We start from the raw sequence: 17089 nt of genomic DNA, 5'->3' as shown, positions 1-17089 counted from the left end.
AGAACACGGAGGCCATAAACCACTTCAATTTGCTGGCTTCGGGTAACATCAACTTGCTAACACAGCAGTGAATACAAAACATGTTTGATAAGCCTGGGTTTTGCTTATGTATCCAACACACTTGATAGTATTTCATTCAACTGAAGTCTACTTCTTTGCACGTTTAATTGCATTCTAGTTTCTACCCAAGAGCTGTTGACTCAAGTTGCTAGGAAAACAAAGTAAAAACAGAACACACGACCCAAGGAAATGCTAAAGTTAGAGCATTAGACACTGAAAAGCCAACATAAATACCATATATACTCAGCTCCAATTGCTTACCTGTATGTGAGGTACCCTTATATTTGGTGGAGAGGTTATATTTAATTACAGATGGACACATTTGAAAGGTTAGCAAATAAAAACCAGCTTTTTTGTTAGATGAATACCAAACTCAGCCAAAGAATCTTGGTTTAATATCACCAACAACTGAGTAACACCTCCCTCGCACCCCCTAAAATCCACTTGCTTACAAATGCAGCGCTGAAACCGAGCCTCTTGCATCCAGGTCATTTTGCAAAGCTCACTGAGGCTGCTGGAGAGCCGTGTTCAAAAATTACCAAATCCTTACACAGGGAAATATGCTGAGCCCTTTGCCCAGCTTACATCCCTAGGCAAAGGGCTGGGAAATACAAAGCAGTGATTTTGCCTGGCTTTCAGTCAGACATTATATGGAAATTTTGGATCATGCCTAAACAATCTTTAGGGAACATAAGAAGTGCTAAAAGAGCCAGGAGAGCCTGGTCACTACTGTAACTCTGCTCACATGTAGCCAATACTAAGACTGGCCTTAACAAGTGTCTACTCGTGCAATGGCTGCTCTGTGAGCGACTGTAATGATCTGCTGTCACTGGTGCTCAGCACCAGCTGAGGCAAACAGCAAATGCACAAGTTAACAGCTCAGGACTGAGCAAAACAAGGACTTTGAGTTGTGTGTCCAGGAGAGCATCCAAGAGTTAACTGGGGACAGCCTCTGAGTTTGCCTTTCAGTTTGGTGATTGAGGCCATGAAGGACTGAGATGCACTGGCTTGTGGAGAAGCTGACACCTCTGTGGGCATGGACACAGCCCGGCCAGGGCCATACCATGTGCTAAAGAGCAGCCTTGATGCCAGCTGGGGTAAAAAGGAAGGTGGAGGAAGGATTTGGGTTCTTCTGTCTCTCTCAATGCCCTGATGTCCCTCCCTGCCCTGACACAGCTGCTGCATCTTTTGCTACCAAACCCCATAAATCCTCCTGAAATTGCTGCAACTTTAGCATCCCATTGCAGGCTGCCGGGGCTGCACTGCTTTGGGATTCTCCGTGCAAGAGGTTGTTTGCTCCCAGCCCAGCTATATCAGTCCTCTCTAATATTCCCCATAGTGCCAAGTCAGCTGGGTTACCTCAACACCCCTTTGCTGGGGTGTGAAGTGGCTGGTGCTTTCTCTGAAGTTCTTGATGTAGGCCAGGTTTAAAATCTTTTGATATCAACAGAAGCCTACCCGCTGAGTTCTGTATACTTTGAATTAAGCACTGTGTACATAGATTTTCCACTTAGGGCAATGAAGGGCTTGGTTACTCTGTCCTCATTAACACTGATGGGATCTGGGAATCCAGATTGTTTGTGTAGCTTTAGAAATGCCAGCCATAAAGCACAATATACTCACGTACAGCATATGTGTCCTTTTCTTTGCTGGAATTCAGCAGGAGCTGTTTCTGGTTATAAAAAATAGTTATTGGTGAAAACCGCCTGCACCCCAGAGCAATGATGAGACAGTGGAATTTATTCCATTGCATAGACCTGTTGATTAAAACCATCATTCATATCACTGAAAAATGAACAGCCACAGAGACAAACTACCCTGGAGCTTGCTCTTTCATTCTATAGTAATCATTTCACACAACATAATTACCTTGAAAAGTTGCTGATGACAAGTCTAAAATACAAAAATATTCACAAGTATCTTCATGAACAGTTTATTGATGTGCTTGCTAAATTTTCAGCACATACAGAGGTTGGAAGAGGTCTTTGCTTGTCTGCATTAACATTTGCATTTGCTGTTCATAAGAAAATATGGGCTTGATGATGTTAATTGCAGCTCTTTCATCTTTCTGCTTCAAGCTGTTTTATAACTGACCTAGCTTAAATCTGCAGTACTAAAGGGATCCAGAACCACAGGGATATACTCTGTCTCCTATCTTCTGTGATGTTCCACAACATGCCCTCCAATCTGAGCTTCAAGGCAGCTAACACACCACTGCCCAAGCTCTCCTGTCTAAAGGCAGTGCTGGGTAATCTGGGCAGAAAAAAGGATAAAGAGACCTATTTTACTATAATTCTCCTGTGAATGGCACAGTCTCAGATGGAAAGCAAAGCTTGTGTGAGGTTCCAGGGGTGCTGAAAATGCCCATGTAGGTTGTACCATAGCTGTGGGCAGCAGTTAAGGACTGAATCATGAAGCACAGAGGCAGCTTCTGTGGTTACAGTTATCAGCATAATGTTGTGGCACAACATCATGAACTGCCTGAACAGGCAGGGGAGGTTTGCTTTGAACGAAATTCAGGCAACAGAGAGAAGTCGAGCTACTCATTTTGGGTGCAGTGTAATTAATGAAAGCCATGCTGGGAAATGCCCAGGTCAGTTTCCCATGGGCACAAGGCACCAAAGTCCAAACCTGATGCACTGCAACTCAGAGCGATGCCAGGCCTTGCACCCAGATGGAAGGAGTCTTCTGTCCCTGTCTCTGCTGCACTTCCCAGACAGCACTGTGAACGCCAGACACACTTCAGGAGCAGTGGAGAATATAAAAGGCTGAGGAGAGCTGGATCCTTACAAAAAATGTGAAGGACTGGTAGATGTGGCTCCAGCAGCCCTTTTCCTGGGAACAGACACACCAAGCAGTGAGGGACGGTGGCATCAGTGTGGTTAAAGCCTCTCAGTATGCTCTGCTTTACACTTCACCCTTCTCTCAGATGGAGACCAGTGACACAGGAAGGGAGATAAAGAGGCCTTATTTCTGACAACAGCCTGGGAAAGCCTGGCTTTGCTGCAGCTCAGGAGCTGCACACTGGGCTTTCAGGAGTGGGATTTGTGCTCCTTGCAAGAAGGAGGCAGTGGAGCAATATGTTTTTAGACAGAAAATATCAAAACAAAATGAAAATACATAAGCATTTGTTATCTGAGGCTATGAGCTGTATCTTGCAGATTCAGGGAAGCAGCTTGGCTGAATCCCTCTGGAGGCAGCAAAGCCTGACTGGGAGCAGGGCCAGAAAAATAAGTGCTTGGGAAAACACTGCTGAAAGATTACAGTTCATCCATACAGGAGCAATTAGGATTTTCCCAGTGAAATTATTAAGTCCAGGCAAGTATATATGGAAAAGACACACGATGCCTTCCAGAGGAGAAGGAGGTTGACCAGCTGGAGTGATGCCAGTGGAGGGCCACCAGGCCGGTTATGGGCACTGACTGGCTACACCAGGGCTGTAGAGTCCAGAGAAGAGGGAATCTCCATCCTTGGGATACTGAGAAAGAGGATTTAAACCACAACCAAACCCTTACAAACACCATCTTCACCAGACCCTAATCTGCCGCTGTCAGACAGGTCTCTAAAACTGACACTTTTGGTGCTTGCCCAGAATGCTTACCAGAAATGAAGGTAATTCAGGTAAAACATTGGATCATCACAGGTGGAAAGGACACCTAACACACTTGCAACTGGCTGATGTTATTAGAAAGGTATTTTGTATGGAAGAATCCTCTGCAATGGCTTATCTAAAGCAGGGTGTTTGTTTTACCTGCTCACTTCCCTGCAGGGTGCTTCCTTTGCTTTTCGGCGCAGACAAATCTCTAACAGAGATCGCTAAATATTTCTGATTTATGCTGGTACACAGAAATAGAGAATGTGTTGACGGGCAAAAGTAATTTAATTGCAGTCAGGTTGCATTTTTAAATCCTCAGCCCCTTCAGACTTCAAGAAAAGTCTGACTACAGTGAGCACAGAAAGCACATCCATCACTGTGCTGGGGAAAAAGAATGGGAAGCCAAAAACCAGAGTGTGTCCATTCTGAAAATTAGCAGTTCATATTTTTTGCTCTGCATTTAATAAGCTTCTGATTAAAGAAGATTTTCAGGGTTTCCCAAATACGGTTTCTTCTCTGGCTTAAGTCAATTTGGTATCTGAACACTCAAGAAAGCCTGTGCGTTTAAGTCAGAAAATCTGCATTAATATTGATGTTGAACAGGAAAGGAATTTGGGAGTTGGACTATTTGGCAGTTCTAAGAAATGTACTCGAAGGTGTGCTTAACCCAAGACATAACCCATTTTTGTCATCACCCAGCAGTTTTAAAGGACAAAAAGAAGTGATGCCACTGGCATTTTTCCAGCATGGGAAGGATGCCACAAATGTCAGGACCTGACTGATTATGCCAGGGCACCTCCACCCTAATTGTCACTCCAACACAGAGCTCCCTGGTGGCCTCCATCAAGTAATTTCTCCTGTCTGACCTAATTTTCTCAGCTGCAGAAGCAGGATAATACTGACTCATACAGGATTTATGATGGGAAAAGGATTTATCTTATAAACCACAACTGAGAGATGCCAGGACTTAAAGGCCCAGTGTGGCAGCAGTAGAGAAATGCGGGATCTCTTGCATTAGGAATTTGGTGTTTAATCAGCTGGGGCTGACCCAGGGAGAAAAAACAGCACTTGCACTTCTAAAGACGGAATTGTTGTTCTGATGGGTTATTCTGTACTTCATGTATATGTTTAATTTTAGTTTTCCATTCATCCAACTAAGAGACTATGGAATAATCTGTGATTTTGTTAAATGAACAAATTATATGATGAATTTCATACTTTTTTTTTGCTTATTAGTATGACCCATTTAATTCCACTTTATATACTGGCAATTGCTGACAGGGTTGCATAAAACTTTGAGAATGTTTATGGCAGGGACTTATTCCACTGCTCAGGTTTCCCAAACAAGACAGATATGCCAGGTACACAAGATCACCCTAAAAATGTGTAAGAACTTCTGCCTGTAGCATTTCTGCTGCTCTCAAGACTTGTGCCAAGTCCGGTTTCATTAATGTTTTCCTGTCAAGTGAAACTTGATAAATCTCCACTGGGGGTCTCTGTTCTTCAGAGTTTCCAGGTTTCAGTGCCAACTCAGTGCCCTGAGACTGACTCGAAGTTCTTCAATGGGAAGGAGACCTGAGAGCCTCCATGAAGCACAGGAGGGCTGTGGGCAAAACTGTGCTGACTTCCCAAAAGGAGGTCCTGACCAACCATCCAGGTCAGATGGTTTCCAGAGAGCACTGGAAAGCCCATTTTGCAGCACTATTTCATTTTTCCCAACTAGTCCCCCTTTGGATTGTTACCCACTCACATGCAGGGAATACTTGATAGCCATGACCACGATCCTAAGGAATCACAGAACAGTTGAGGTTGGAAAGGACCTCATGAGATTCCCTAGTCTAACTTGCTTGGTCAAGCACAGCAGCCAGAGCAGGTTGTCCAGCTCAGTACCCAGCTGGGTTTTGAATGTCTCCACACATGGAGAGCTTCTAAGACCCACAGCATCGCTACTATAGTAAGTTGATCACAAAACTCCTGAGAATTGAACCAGCTCTGAGGAGACTGAACTTAGTAGTCCAGCAAAGGTTCCTTCCAACCCAAAGTGTTTTACAGGACCATGACAACCAGGACCATAATTCTGGCAAGATGCTTTGCTGTGTTTGAGAAGAGCTTTCACAGCTGTAAGGAAACACTTGAAACACTGGCTCCTAGGCCCATGGATCAACCTAGAGCTGGAGTTCAGAGAAAAGGAAAAATGCAGATCTACAAGTCATTAGGGGACTGCAGAGGATGCTCCAGAGGAAGCCAGGGGTGGATGCCAGAACACTGGAGGCAGATTGAGTCTCTGGCTGGAGTGAGGATCAGCCTAGGGCTCTGTCCTAAGGAACACTTCATCTACAGCTGGCCTTGGAGGCTGGGTGTTCGTGTCAGGGTGCAGCTCAGGGCTGAAGCAGGAAGAAAGGCCAGAGGTACAACTGGGTTTTCAGAAGGCCAGGACCCAACTGAAGCAGTTTCTGCAAGCAATTGTGCTTCAGCAATAGCTGACCTTTTCAAGGATTTGAGACCCAATACAGAAACATTCAAAGAATGTGCATATACAACATTAGAACGTTATTACAAGTCCCCAGTGGCTACGAAACCCACTGCCAAAATCTGAGAGAAGACAAAAGATATCTATTTTTGGCAATGAATTAGTCAAGTTAATTAACACAGGACTTTGTTATAACTTAAGGGTCTCAAACTGACTGATAATATTTGTGAAGGTTTCGAAATTATCTATAGACCATAACTTTTTTTTTAACCTTAAGAAATTATATGGAAGACATAAAAGAATATTTTAACTGAAAAGGTCAATGCTTGCAAGTCACCAAATTAATAATTTAAAGTTGTCTGTGGGATATAAGTTTGACCCTGTGATACATGTGCCCTATAATGATGTGCTCACACACTGGTTTTCAGGCACCCAGGGCTGTGTACCCTTAAACTTCTCGTGCTGCCGCTGTGTGACATGGCCATGCTGTCCACACATTATACACCTCTTGTTATTAGCTGTCTTTTCCATTTTCTCCTCTTTGCTCCCGCTCCACTCAATTAGCAGGCTGTGACTGAACAATGTTTAACAGAGAGCAAGAAGCCTCAAGTGAAAGGAAATTTGCCTTTAGAAAAGAAAAATGGGAAGAGTACCAGAGCATCTAATGAGATATATACATAAATAGGTCAGTATTTTATTGAATCACAAAGGAACATCCTTTGTAGAGGATTAAAAAAAAAAAAAAAAGGAAAACTGGTAGTTTTCTTCTTTTACCAGAATAATGAAGTGGTGTCAAACATCGCAGGACATTTGGATGCATCCATTAATAAGCAACGGGGAGCTTTTCTAGGAGTCAGGTAGGACTAAGCTGCCAGATAATTAGTGGAAGAATTATTTTATTGCCATCGACTGTTGCTTCTGGTACCAAACTGAAAATTTCAAAAGCATTAGCTAGTCATTCTTTTCACTTCAGGAAGTCTGCAAGAGATACAAGATTCCTTACTCAGTGTACCAATTCTCCAGACTTACTGAACTGCGATCAAATCAGCATCTCAACTTTTCTAACAGTAAAAGTTTTCAAGAAAGGAAATGAAAAAAATAGCAATTTTTATTCTCCCTCGCTCCTTCTTTCAATTTTTTTCTCTTTTTAAGTCTAATTTTACCTCTTTTCATGTTGCTACTGAAAAAGAGAGAAAGGAAAACAAACACAAAGGGAATAAAGCAAAATTTAAACCTCTATACCTGCACTTGGGAACAAAAAAATGCTCTGTGGTTTTAAACAACAGTTTTCATTCAGTGAGGAACTGAATTTCCTGGTGATCTTTCATGCAGGTGTAATGTTTTGGAGTAAGGATTGCAATCAAACAGAAGGGGAGAAAGAGATGCAGCTGTTTTGTGAGAGCTCCCACAGGCTGCTGGAGAGCCTGCAAAGAGCTGCTGACCACCAAAGAGCCTCTGAAGGCCCTCAGTACACTTACCTTTGAGCTCTCAAATCTCTACAACTCTCCTGAGTGCACTCCAAATCACAACAAATGGATTTGTGTCTCCACTTCCCTCAGCAGAATAAACCTGAAGTGTAGGGAAGCCGTTGTAAAGCTGACATCAAATTTAACAATATTGAAATGATTTAATTTATAAACATTATTAAAATTATTTCGTTTGTAAAATTAAAATGCCCATGGTAATGCAGGCAGCAAAAGGAAGGCTAAACAACAACTGCACCGACCTCAAACCTGGATCCACAGCAAGTGCCTCAAAGCCCTCTGGTGCCCCTGTAAAGCTTCCAAGTTTCCTGGAGGTCTGACTTCAAGGATGTGGTTTCTAGGAAAAACATTGCTTTTTATTGCTCCTTTAGTAGCACCAGGAACACAGAAAATTAACAGAGCTTTAGGACCTGCTTGAAAGAGGTTTAAGGTAAGGCTGTAATTATCAGGCATTTTGAACCACGTGGTCAAATCAAGCCAATGTTGACAGACACCAAATCTCCAGTGAAGGTGTGGAAACCCTTGGAAGAGATAGGTTTGTAATTGTAGTGCAAACCCCGAACTGGGTGACAGCCAGCAGAGGAGCCAGTGGACGTGTCACTGCTGCCCCATGGGTCACCTACTGGCAAAATAGATTTATGCTTGTGAATATGGTAATACAAAAACCAGGGCAAGCCTGAGCTCTTGACTGTTCCCAGATATTACGGTAGTGGAGATAGAAATAAAAAAAATTAAAAAAAAAAAAAAAAAATCACTGCTTTTGAAGTGTTTTCTTGACCTGCACTAGCACCTCTCATTTTAATATTGATTCATTGACTAGGAAGAAACACTGAAGAGGGAAATCATTCCTTGGGGAACAAAAACCCCCTACAAATAAAATAATTTTCTCAGTGATTCTGGGTAGCTGGTGGTTCATCTTTTAAAGCCAGAGCATTTCTGGGGAAGGTAAGAAGGGTCAACCTAGAAGAAGGGTGGAAATACTGACATCCCCTATCTCAAGAGCTGCTGGTGTCGGTATGGTGGGGGAAGCAGCTGCTGCTGGTTCCAGAGCGGTCACCCAGGGCTGCGGGTCCCCCAGAATGAGGGGAGGTGTCACCCAGGGCTGCGCCTCCCAAAATATGGGGGAGGGCGGTGCTTTGCCAGCCCCCGCTGCTGCAGCCCCGCTGGCGGCCAACAGACGGCGTCACTGCATTCATGATAAATGGCATTTACTAGAAAAAGGCAAGTTCTGTAAAATATCCCTGTCTTTTTAAGCCAAAAGCCCAAGTACTTCAACATTTTTTTTTTTCCCTAGAAAAATGACCCCAGATCTGAGGCGAAACGTCGACCTTCCATGCAGCCCAGGAAGAAACACACTTCCCCAACTCCATCACCAAGGAAGCGCAGTGAGGAAATCAATCTTCCGACCGGTCTCACCGACAGGCAAAAGCCCAAACACCCGAGGCCAGCAAGGGAAGATTGGAGCCAGTGCCTCCATTCCACTTCTCCTGGGTTTGGGGCTGACCTTTAGTCTCCAGTGTTTGGAGGAGCGTGAAGGCTTTTCATGCTCTCTCAGCACACCTAACAAGCAGGGTGTGCAAACTCATTGTTTACAGAGGCAGTGCTTGGAGTTTTTCCTTTCTGGCAGCAAAAAGGACCATGGACCTTTTTTGGCCAGGACTGCAGGGATACAGGAGGCTCAGGCTGCCAATTCAAAGCCTGGCAGGTATGGCCTCATCATCCTGCAGACAGGAGCATGCCCTGCTCACACCTCAAGCTGGCGAGACACGCCAGTCTGGCCGGGGCCACCCACTCCTGCTGATCCATGGGTGGGGAGGGCCAGTGCCACCCTCAGGCATAGCACCCACAGCTACTCAGTTTGCAACTCACTCTCCCTGCCAAGCCTGGCAGCAGGGCCAGGGCTGTGCCGTCCTCACCAGTGGGGAGGGACTCAGGTGCTTTCCCAGCCCAGTCAGCACCAAGCGCAGGCATTTGCAGTCATGGCTCCTGTGCCAGGAACAGCAATGACACCTCTTTCTGCTAAATAAGCAGTGCAGGTAGTCCTTTTGCACCACAGACACTTTGCAGGCCATGTCCTGCCCCAGTCTTCTGGCAAGAGGGGCTTAAAGATTTTTAAAAGCACTTGGTGAGTGAAATAAGCCCCCCAATACACACAGCCCTGCTGCGTCTTGCTGCTGCTGCTGAGCCACTGAAAGGCAAATTGAGTGTTACATCCCCTTGTCCACTCCAAAGAAAGCTCTGCATGTTTGTACACATGCTGGGTGGGGTGCACAGGGTGGTTTTGGGATGCAGATGACAGCAGCTCTATCCCAAAAGCGCCTGGAGCTGGATGGCTGCGATAGCACAGCACTATTGATCCACAAGATGGGATCTGCACGTTCGCATGGAGGACAAACGAGAAGGACCAGTAAAACGTGTGTGGGTCGTGCTGACAGCCAGTCCCACGCTCCCAGTGCCTTTCCAGTTCAAACAGGGAATGAACACAACTCCCACCTGCAACACAACCACACCTTCTTAGGGGGGACCCTTTACATGGACCCACACCAAAAAGAAATAATAATTAAAAAATTGTATTTAAAGAGCAGGTTCTGATACCAAGGGTTTAGTGGTGATCAGCAGCACTTCCACCATGACCAAGAAGGGAAAGAAAGGCCTTGCCTCCAACTTTGGTGAGAAAGCACAAGGAGAGCTGGCAGCATCCCTCCTGACCTGCTTCTGGAGGTCAGCTGAGTCTTGATGCTGCAGCATTTACCTTTGCTGGTCTCACTCCCAAGTCTACTCGGCTCTTCCCAATTCTGCAGAGGCTGCAGCTGTAGCAGGAGCCCTGCTCTGTGCCCTGCAGTCAGGATAACTATGGCCTGTGCCAGGGCACTGCTCTGCCTGCCTGCCAAATAGCAGAACCCTCCCTTAAATCTCAATAATAAAAAGCTCTTTCTCTAGCACTCAGCTTGTTTCTTGTCTCTGATGTGAGTGAACCCCCCTGGACTGGCACAGTCCCTACAGCACAGTGCTCCCAGTGTGGCTTGTTTTACAGCACAACAAGAGCTGCTTACGCAGGGCAGGGCTCCCACTTCTGTGCCCACTTGGGTCCCTGCCCAGACTCACCAAAACCACCTGCGTTAGAGCAATAGGAGAGTGGCAAATTTAAGAGCCTCAGAGTGCCAAGCAGATATGGGGATTATTTCAACTTCATGGTTTCCCAGTTCCACGCACACACTCCTTGAAGAAATCCCTTAAAACTGTCTGCTTCCAAATAACCTGTATACATCACTGGCTCCGAAGACGACACATGATGAAATAGCCTTACAAAACAAATCCTTATATTTCAGCCCAGCAGAGCATCCAAGTGCACAGCAAAGCCAAGACAAACACCGCACTGCTTTCGCCTGGAAACGTACGTGGCTTGAAAATCCCCATTGTTGCTCTATCCCAGCAAATGAATCATCCTCCCCCTGGGGTTTTGCCTTGCCTCCGCACATTTCGCAAGGCTCCTGGCTTTATAACAGTGTGGTGCACGCGGTGACTCCTGGCAGATTCCTCGGCTCGCTTGAGAGCGAGGAGGCAGCAGCTAATCCTCCTAACGATGATTTTCCTCCTGCAGCATTTCTTCCTGCTGGTCATAGACTTACTGCTCGCCATGACCTTTTCCTGCCTCTTTTATGCCTTCGCGTGCATTTCCATTGTGTTCCTGACCTGCTGCATTATCATCTTTTCCTTCATCACCATGGAGAGGAATGCTGATATGAAAGGGAGAGCAATCGTAATTCTTGTGTCCAACAGTTCCATTGGGAGGACGTTTGCAAGGAACCTGAATAAAGCAGGTTTTGGGGTGTCTGCTGCACAATGGCCTGCTCAAGAGAAGAGGACAGTGACAGAAGAATGCTCGTCAAACAAGGAGGTAGCCCAGCTCCACCTGACTGAAGATGAGTATCAGAAGACAGTGAAAACCTTCATAGAAAACCACTTATCCCTGAAAGGTAACTTTTAGGGCAAACTTGTGGATTGTGCCTACTGTAGAAATTAAAATGCACAAGATTGTGAGATTGTAGTTCAGCAAATGAGGAAGGCAAGAATGTTTTAGAAAATGGTAATAACACTCTAACTGCATTACATTTTGTTGTGCAAAACAAAAATTTTGCTTTTTCCAGGGGAAAGACCCTGCTGTGGCTGTGAAAGGCCCCAGTAGACCACAGTCCCTGGAGGAAGGCAAGGTAGGCCAAGGAAGGAGGGGGAGAAGGTCCTAGCAGAGGGCTGGACTTGCCCTGAGAAGAAAACACAGATGAACAAGGGGGAGCAATGCCCAGACAGTGACCTGAGGTGAAGGAATGTGTTGCATTTTTAACCTCTTCTGGATTAAAAAAAACCCAACTGAGCTCCCTCTTGACTTTTTGGCTGTTGTGAGATTCATAAGAGTTAGGCCAGAGCTTCGTGTGGCGGGCTGGGACAGTGTCTCTGAACCACACTGCCATCGTTTCTGTGGGAATACAGGACCAAAAGCAGCTGGCAGAGCTCATCTGGGATAGCACAGGGCAAGTGTCCTACTGAGGGGATGGCTGTAAGCACTGCTGGGGAATCCCCCCGGGTCTTTCTAGGTGAAGGGTGCCAGTGGGAAGACTGGCTTATGCCCTGCTGAGTAACCCCTGCTATCCAGGAGTCTGTGTCTCTACAGCCATAATTTTACACCTATTGGGAGTGACAGAAAATTCAGCCTCAGCCATCAGGGCTGCAACCTCATTGCCCGCAGGGCTACAGGGCTACATGGGAAGAGGCCAACCCCTCTCCTCCACTGTGAACCTACCTAAGGGCCCTCTGAGCTGCAGAGCTCTCTCTCCTTCCCCATACTGCCTCCTTCTTTCTCCAGCTTCTCTGTCCCTCTCCTCCTTGCTCTTCTCTCTGTGGTTTCTCCGAGGCTCCCTTTGAGGTCTCCCCAGGGCAGCCTCTCTGCTTGCTCACACCAAGATGAGATCTCAGACAACATCCACATCTCCCCAGGACAAGTAAGACCCTTTGCACTGCTGCCCAGCACTGAAAGTTGTCTTTGTGCTCCCAGGCCCTGCAGAGGAAGGACATTTTGGAAGTCAGAGCCCGCACCATGAAGCCTCCCGTACTGCAGACACCCTAGGGTAGGGAACCCTAGCCAACACCTGCTGCTGGCTGCAGCTATTCAGGACAGAGTTCTCTCCCATTGCTCTTCTCCTCAGAAGCGCCCAGAAGACCAGCAGTGCCTGTGCAACTCTGCATGGCCCAGGATACACCCCCCAATTCACTGCCTGCCCACAGGCTCCAGAAATGGGTCCCTGCACACCAGCAGTGGGTTTCAAACTGAGTGCTCAGCTCCTGCATGAACACTTAGGCTCACTTACCCTGGGAAAATTAGTCTGGTGAAACCTTCCTGTGTGGACAAGGCCTAGAAGCTCCCCAGGCTGAGTACCAGCATAATCCTGCTCTGGAAATGAACAACAGAGGCTTTCTTAACCAGTAATGATCTGTGGGAGCTGGTGATTTCTGTGGGCCTGTGCTGTTCTAATTAAATGAGACTCTGGCACAGTGATACCTGTCTTTTTTTGCTCTTGGTCATCAAACTTTTTAGTTTGGTCCCCATGCTAGTTAAAGGCTTTTGCAGGTGTCATGTTTTTTTGACAAAATGATCTGTTGAAGGATCTGTGAGGTTTTACATTTAGGATCTCCTGCATAATATTCACATCACAGATGTGGATGTTGAAATGTATTTCCCAAGTGCTGACCCAATTGCATGGCAGATCAAAGCAGTGTGTTGGGAGGGGAAAAAAAAGAAAAATAAAAGAAAAATTAAAAAAGAAAGAAAACCTCACTGTTTTCTTAGATTTCTTTGTTAACAGTTTTGAGTGAGTGCTGGTATCCATTCTGCAAAATTTACTGTAAGGTGAAACATGAACACTCACCACCAACTGACTGATAAATGAAAGAATTTAAAGCAAACCAAAAGCCTGCATTGGTGGGTCCCCACATGCAGTTTGGTCAGCAGGATCCAGACAAGGGCAGGAGAGAGTTTGTGCCGTAGGGCAGAACCATTACACAACCTTCTCCATTTAAAAACTTCTCTTACGCACTTTGTGTATGCAATTTTTAGTTTCTAAAGAAAGAAACCTCTGCTAGTTTTTATGGGGTTTGTTTTTTTTTTTTTTTTTTTTTTTAATTACTTGTCCCCATAGGACATTTTTACCATTATATCTTGCTATTGTAAATAAAAAGATACTTGTTCTAAATAATCAAATCTTTTGAAGTTCATCCTAAATGCCTTTTGAAGTAACACAGTGAAGACAGAACCCCTCAGTCATAGTTCCTTCTAGAATTAAAATACTTAAGACAGCTAAAATAATCTGGTTTTCATTCTAGTACAGGCCCAGCAACCCAAATTTCCAGGAAGGTTAACACCTTTATTTTGCAGTGAATGTACAAATTAATAAGGTGCTATCAGGCCTAAGGAGAATGTAACAAAGATACAGAGAAATGCAAGTCAGCCCCATTCCAAATTCTTCCTTTGCTGTGTGATAGCTTAACTTGGTTCATAAAAAGCCTTTGGTGCCTTTAGATCAGATATTTAAACTTCCTCTGTGACCAAGAGGTCAAAGAGACAGAGGGAAAAAGATGAGAAAAGGAGTTTTATTGCTCACCTCCAGTAGCTGAGCTTGTACTACGAGATATTGCAAGAGCTCTTGGCATTGTGTCCGAGTCCTCTGTGATCCAGCTGCTTGACAAACTGCTGTGCTGTGCTGCTCTTTGGGCAGGAAATGCTGGCAATTGCTTCACGATTTTCAGGATTGACTGCAGGGAGGGTGGGGTAGGGCAAGCAGGAAAAAATGTAGAGATGGGCAAGACCCAACAGACAGCCACCTGACCTGACTCAAAAAGAGTTCCGACAACCAGCTGCTCATCTGGTTAACTGCTGGAGCCTCTGCTCTCACAGTACCTCGGGGTTCACCTGGTCACACACACAACAGTCACAGGGCTAAGCAAAACCGGCACTGACTGTGCCAGAAGATCCCAAAGTGGTTTGGGTTGGGAGGGGCCTTAAAAGCCACCTAGGTCCAACCCCAATGCCATGGGCAGGGACGCCTTCCATTAGACCTGGTTGCTCAAATCCCCATCCAGCCTGGCCCTGAACACTTCCAGGGATGAGGCATCTTCTGTAATTCCTCAGGTTCCCACAGGAGAGATATGAACAATGCCTCACACAGCACAGTGTCCCTTTCTTCGTTCAGATCTCTGCTATTCTGAAGTTGTTTGCAAGAGTCCTGTTGGTTTTCATTGGGTCAGGATTTCATTTCTTGTACCTGAATCTCAGATAAGACATGACAACTGCTGGATTCTTTGGTACTTACCACCTTCTCTCTGTCCCTCTCTTTCAAATAGGAAGGACAAGAACTTTTACACAAGCAGAGAACATTATTAATTTGCACCAGTTATTTAATTCCTAAATAATGTTAGGACCCATGTCTGAAAGACTCTCTCACCACCACACTTCACCATGGTGTTTCAGACCAGTTGGAAGTGCATGTTTCCAAGCATTGCTCTGCAGGCTCCAAAGGACCTGGAGAGAGTTCCCTATGCAGACAGCTAGGCCAGTGGGAGATACTGGACTGTCATCCTTGGCCATCTGTCCTCATCTCTGTGTTGCTGTTGGCAAAGTAGCTCTCATGACCTCTCCCTAAGTTAGGGCAGGCAAGATCACCTTATCATTTGATCAATTTAAACAGGTGTGTTAAATAATGTTAATCCAGCTGATTACTTTCTTGTGTGCACCATGGGACACTCCTGCAATCTCTGTGAGCAGAGCTGTGAGGGCAGTCACACCAGCCTGGGCAGGTACAGCTAATCCTAGGCAAAGAAAGGTGTCCACTGCTGCTGTGGCTTGCTCGAGGCTGTGTACTGAGATGCTGCCAGAGCTGTACAGAGCACTGAGGTATTGAGGCTTCCAGCAGCCCCGTGGCTCCTTGGACAGTCTCCACCTCTTCCAAAGGTCAGGCTGCTTTTGCAGCTCTGCTGTGCAGCAGGTAGCAGTGGTAGATGCTCTCCTGTTACTTCCCCTTGCCTTGTACCTCTCCTTCAGCATCCCCAGACTTCAGTTTGCCATGCAGTTTAGTCCAGGAAGGCACTCTTGGGACAGAGATCCAGAAAGAAAGACCCTACAGTGAGCCTGAGCAGGAGACAGAGACATTGGAACTGCTGCCTTGTGTGGTGGACACACCGTAGAAACTCTTTTGCTTCCTTAGGATGCCAGTGTGGTTGACCAGGTTATTTTATTAGAAGGCAATCCTTACTCACTCTCCATGCTATGCTTACCTTAGGATAAAGGCAAGGCCATACAGCCATTCCTACACTCAGAGCAGAGGGGAAGCTCAGCTTTCTTTTGGAACAGTATAGCTTAGTGCGTGGCACGAGCAGCCGTTCCCACCAGCTGCAGAGATGGAGTGAACAGATGCAATAATAATTGACTGCAATGAACTACAAGGGAGTAAGGATGAGTAAAGCAAACAAAATCACACACTCATGCAATTTTAAAGAGTACTGCATTATTTAACTTCACTCAGCTACAACTACTGCAGGCCACCTTGGATAAATCAGCCCATTTTCCAAGCTGTAAATGACCGTGCTTGGACTTAAGAGTGAAATGAATAATTTTTGCAGCAATGCTTTCGTGCCTTTAGTGGGGGTTATCCAGAAGTCTTTGAAAAACTGGCTTGCAATTATATTACCTTCCTGTCTCTTGGGGATTTATCAAAACAAGAGAAGCACTTTGATACAGCAGCATCAGGGCTATGAAACAACCCAGAGACAGGAAATAGGTCTCATTCTGAAACTATAGGCTGGGAAGAGTTATTTATTTTAAGATGAAGGGGAGCTCCCCAGTCAAAGCTTCTTTTTAAAAATAAGGATCTGTGCATCATCTAGAGTCAAGTTTTCTTCTTCCAAATGAAGCCCTGCCTCCAGTACCTACATTTGATGGGAGGCCAATTTTCACTTCCTTAAAGTGGTTTTGTAATTTCTTTTTTCGACAGACTTCTCTGCCAAGAGCCGAGCACCCAGGACACACACATAGAACCTCACGATTAAAGTGTTACACAACCCAGAAAAGCTGCAGCAACACTTCTCCTCTGTCCCCATCCCTCACTCATTGCCAGTGGGCAGAGCCCATTTGGGTTCAAAACCTCCACCCCAAAGCTTTGGTTTTTTGCTTGTTGGTGGCTGGAGAATCACTGCTTGCAAACCAAGATCTTTAAGCAATAATTAAAAATGCATGTTGGTCTGCCCTATGTTAAAAAGAGGGTTATTTATTGGGATGCATTCAGAACACGTTGCCGTGCTCACCACTAAGACCAGCCATGAGTACAATGTGGAAAGAGAAGGAGGTGAAAGAGTCATGTGCTCCCAAGGCCTTTTTTATCTTTCTTCCAAATCTTCTGTTTGTAGACAGGAACAGAAATGGATCATTGCTCAAAA

The 17089-nt window shown here is 45.5% G+C and overlaps 2 protein-coding genes across 5 annotated transcripts in view; one reads left to right on the top strand and one right to left on the bottom strand.

Annotated features, from left to right (window-relative positions):
- Positions 1-17089, bottom strand: part of PAK5 (p21 (RAC1) activated kinase 5) — a 162736-nt gene that overhangs the window by 102643 nt on the left and 43004 nt on the right. Inside the window, exon 1 of one of the 4 annotated variants that reach the window (XM_042049299.1) lies at positions 14263-14405. The exons of 1 other annotated variant lie outside the window; for it this stretch is intronic. In XM_042049299.1, coding sequence (XP_041905233.1) covers positions 14263-14311 — 49 coding nt within the window. In that variant the 5' untranslated portion in view covers positions 14312-14405. Of the gene's footprint in view, positions 1-14262; positions 14406-17089 lie in introns of those variants that run through there. 2 more of the 4 variants (XM_042049303.1, XM_042049297.1) reach the window with 2 other exon arrangements.
- LOC121674735 (D-beta-hydroxybutyrate dehydrogenase, mitochondrial-like) overlaps positions 11119-17089 on the top strand; it is a 44021-nt gene continuing 38050 nt past the window's right edge. The window contains exon 1 of the mRNA XM_042049306.1: positions 11119-11586. The gene's annotated coding sequence lies outside the window, so the exon portion shown is untranslated. The remainder of the gene's footprint in view (positions 11587-17089) is intronic.

Source organism: Corvus kubaryi, unplaced genomic scaffold (genome assembly GCF_017639235.1).
Source record: "Corvus kubaryi isolate FWS band 111438036 unplaced genomic scaffold, C.kubaryi_AGA036_p1.0 70, whole genome shotgun sequence".
Classification (NCBI taxonomy): Eukaryota; Metazoa; Chordata; class Aves; order Passeriformes; family Corvidae; genus Corvus; species Corvus kubaryi.
Note: the sequence above shows the minus strand (reverse complement) of the source record. Positions and strands in the feature narration are given on the sequence as shown.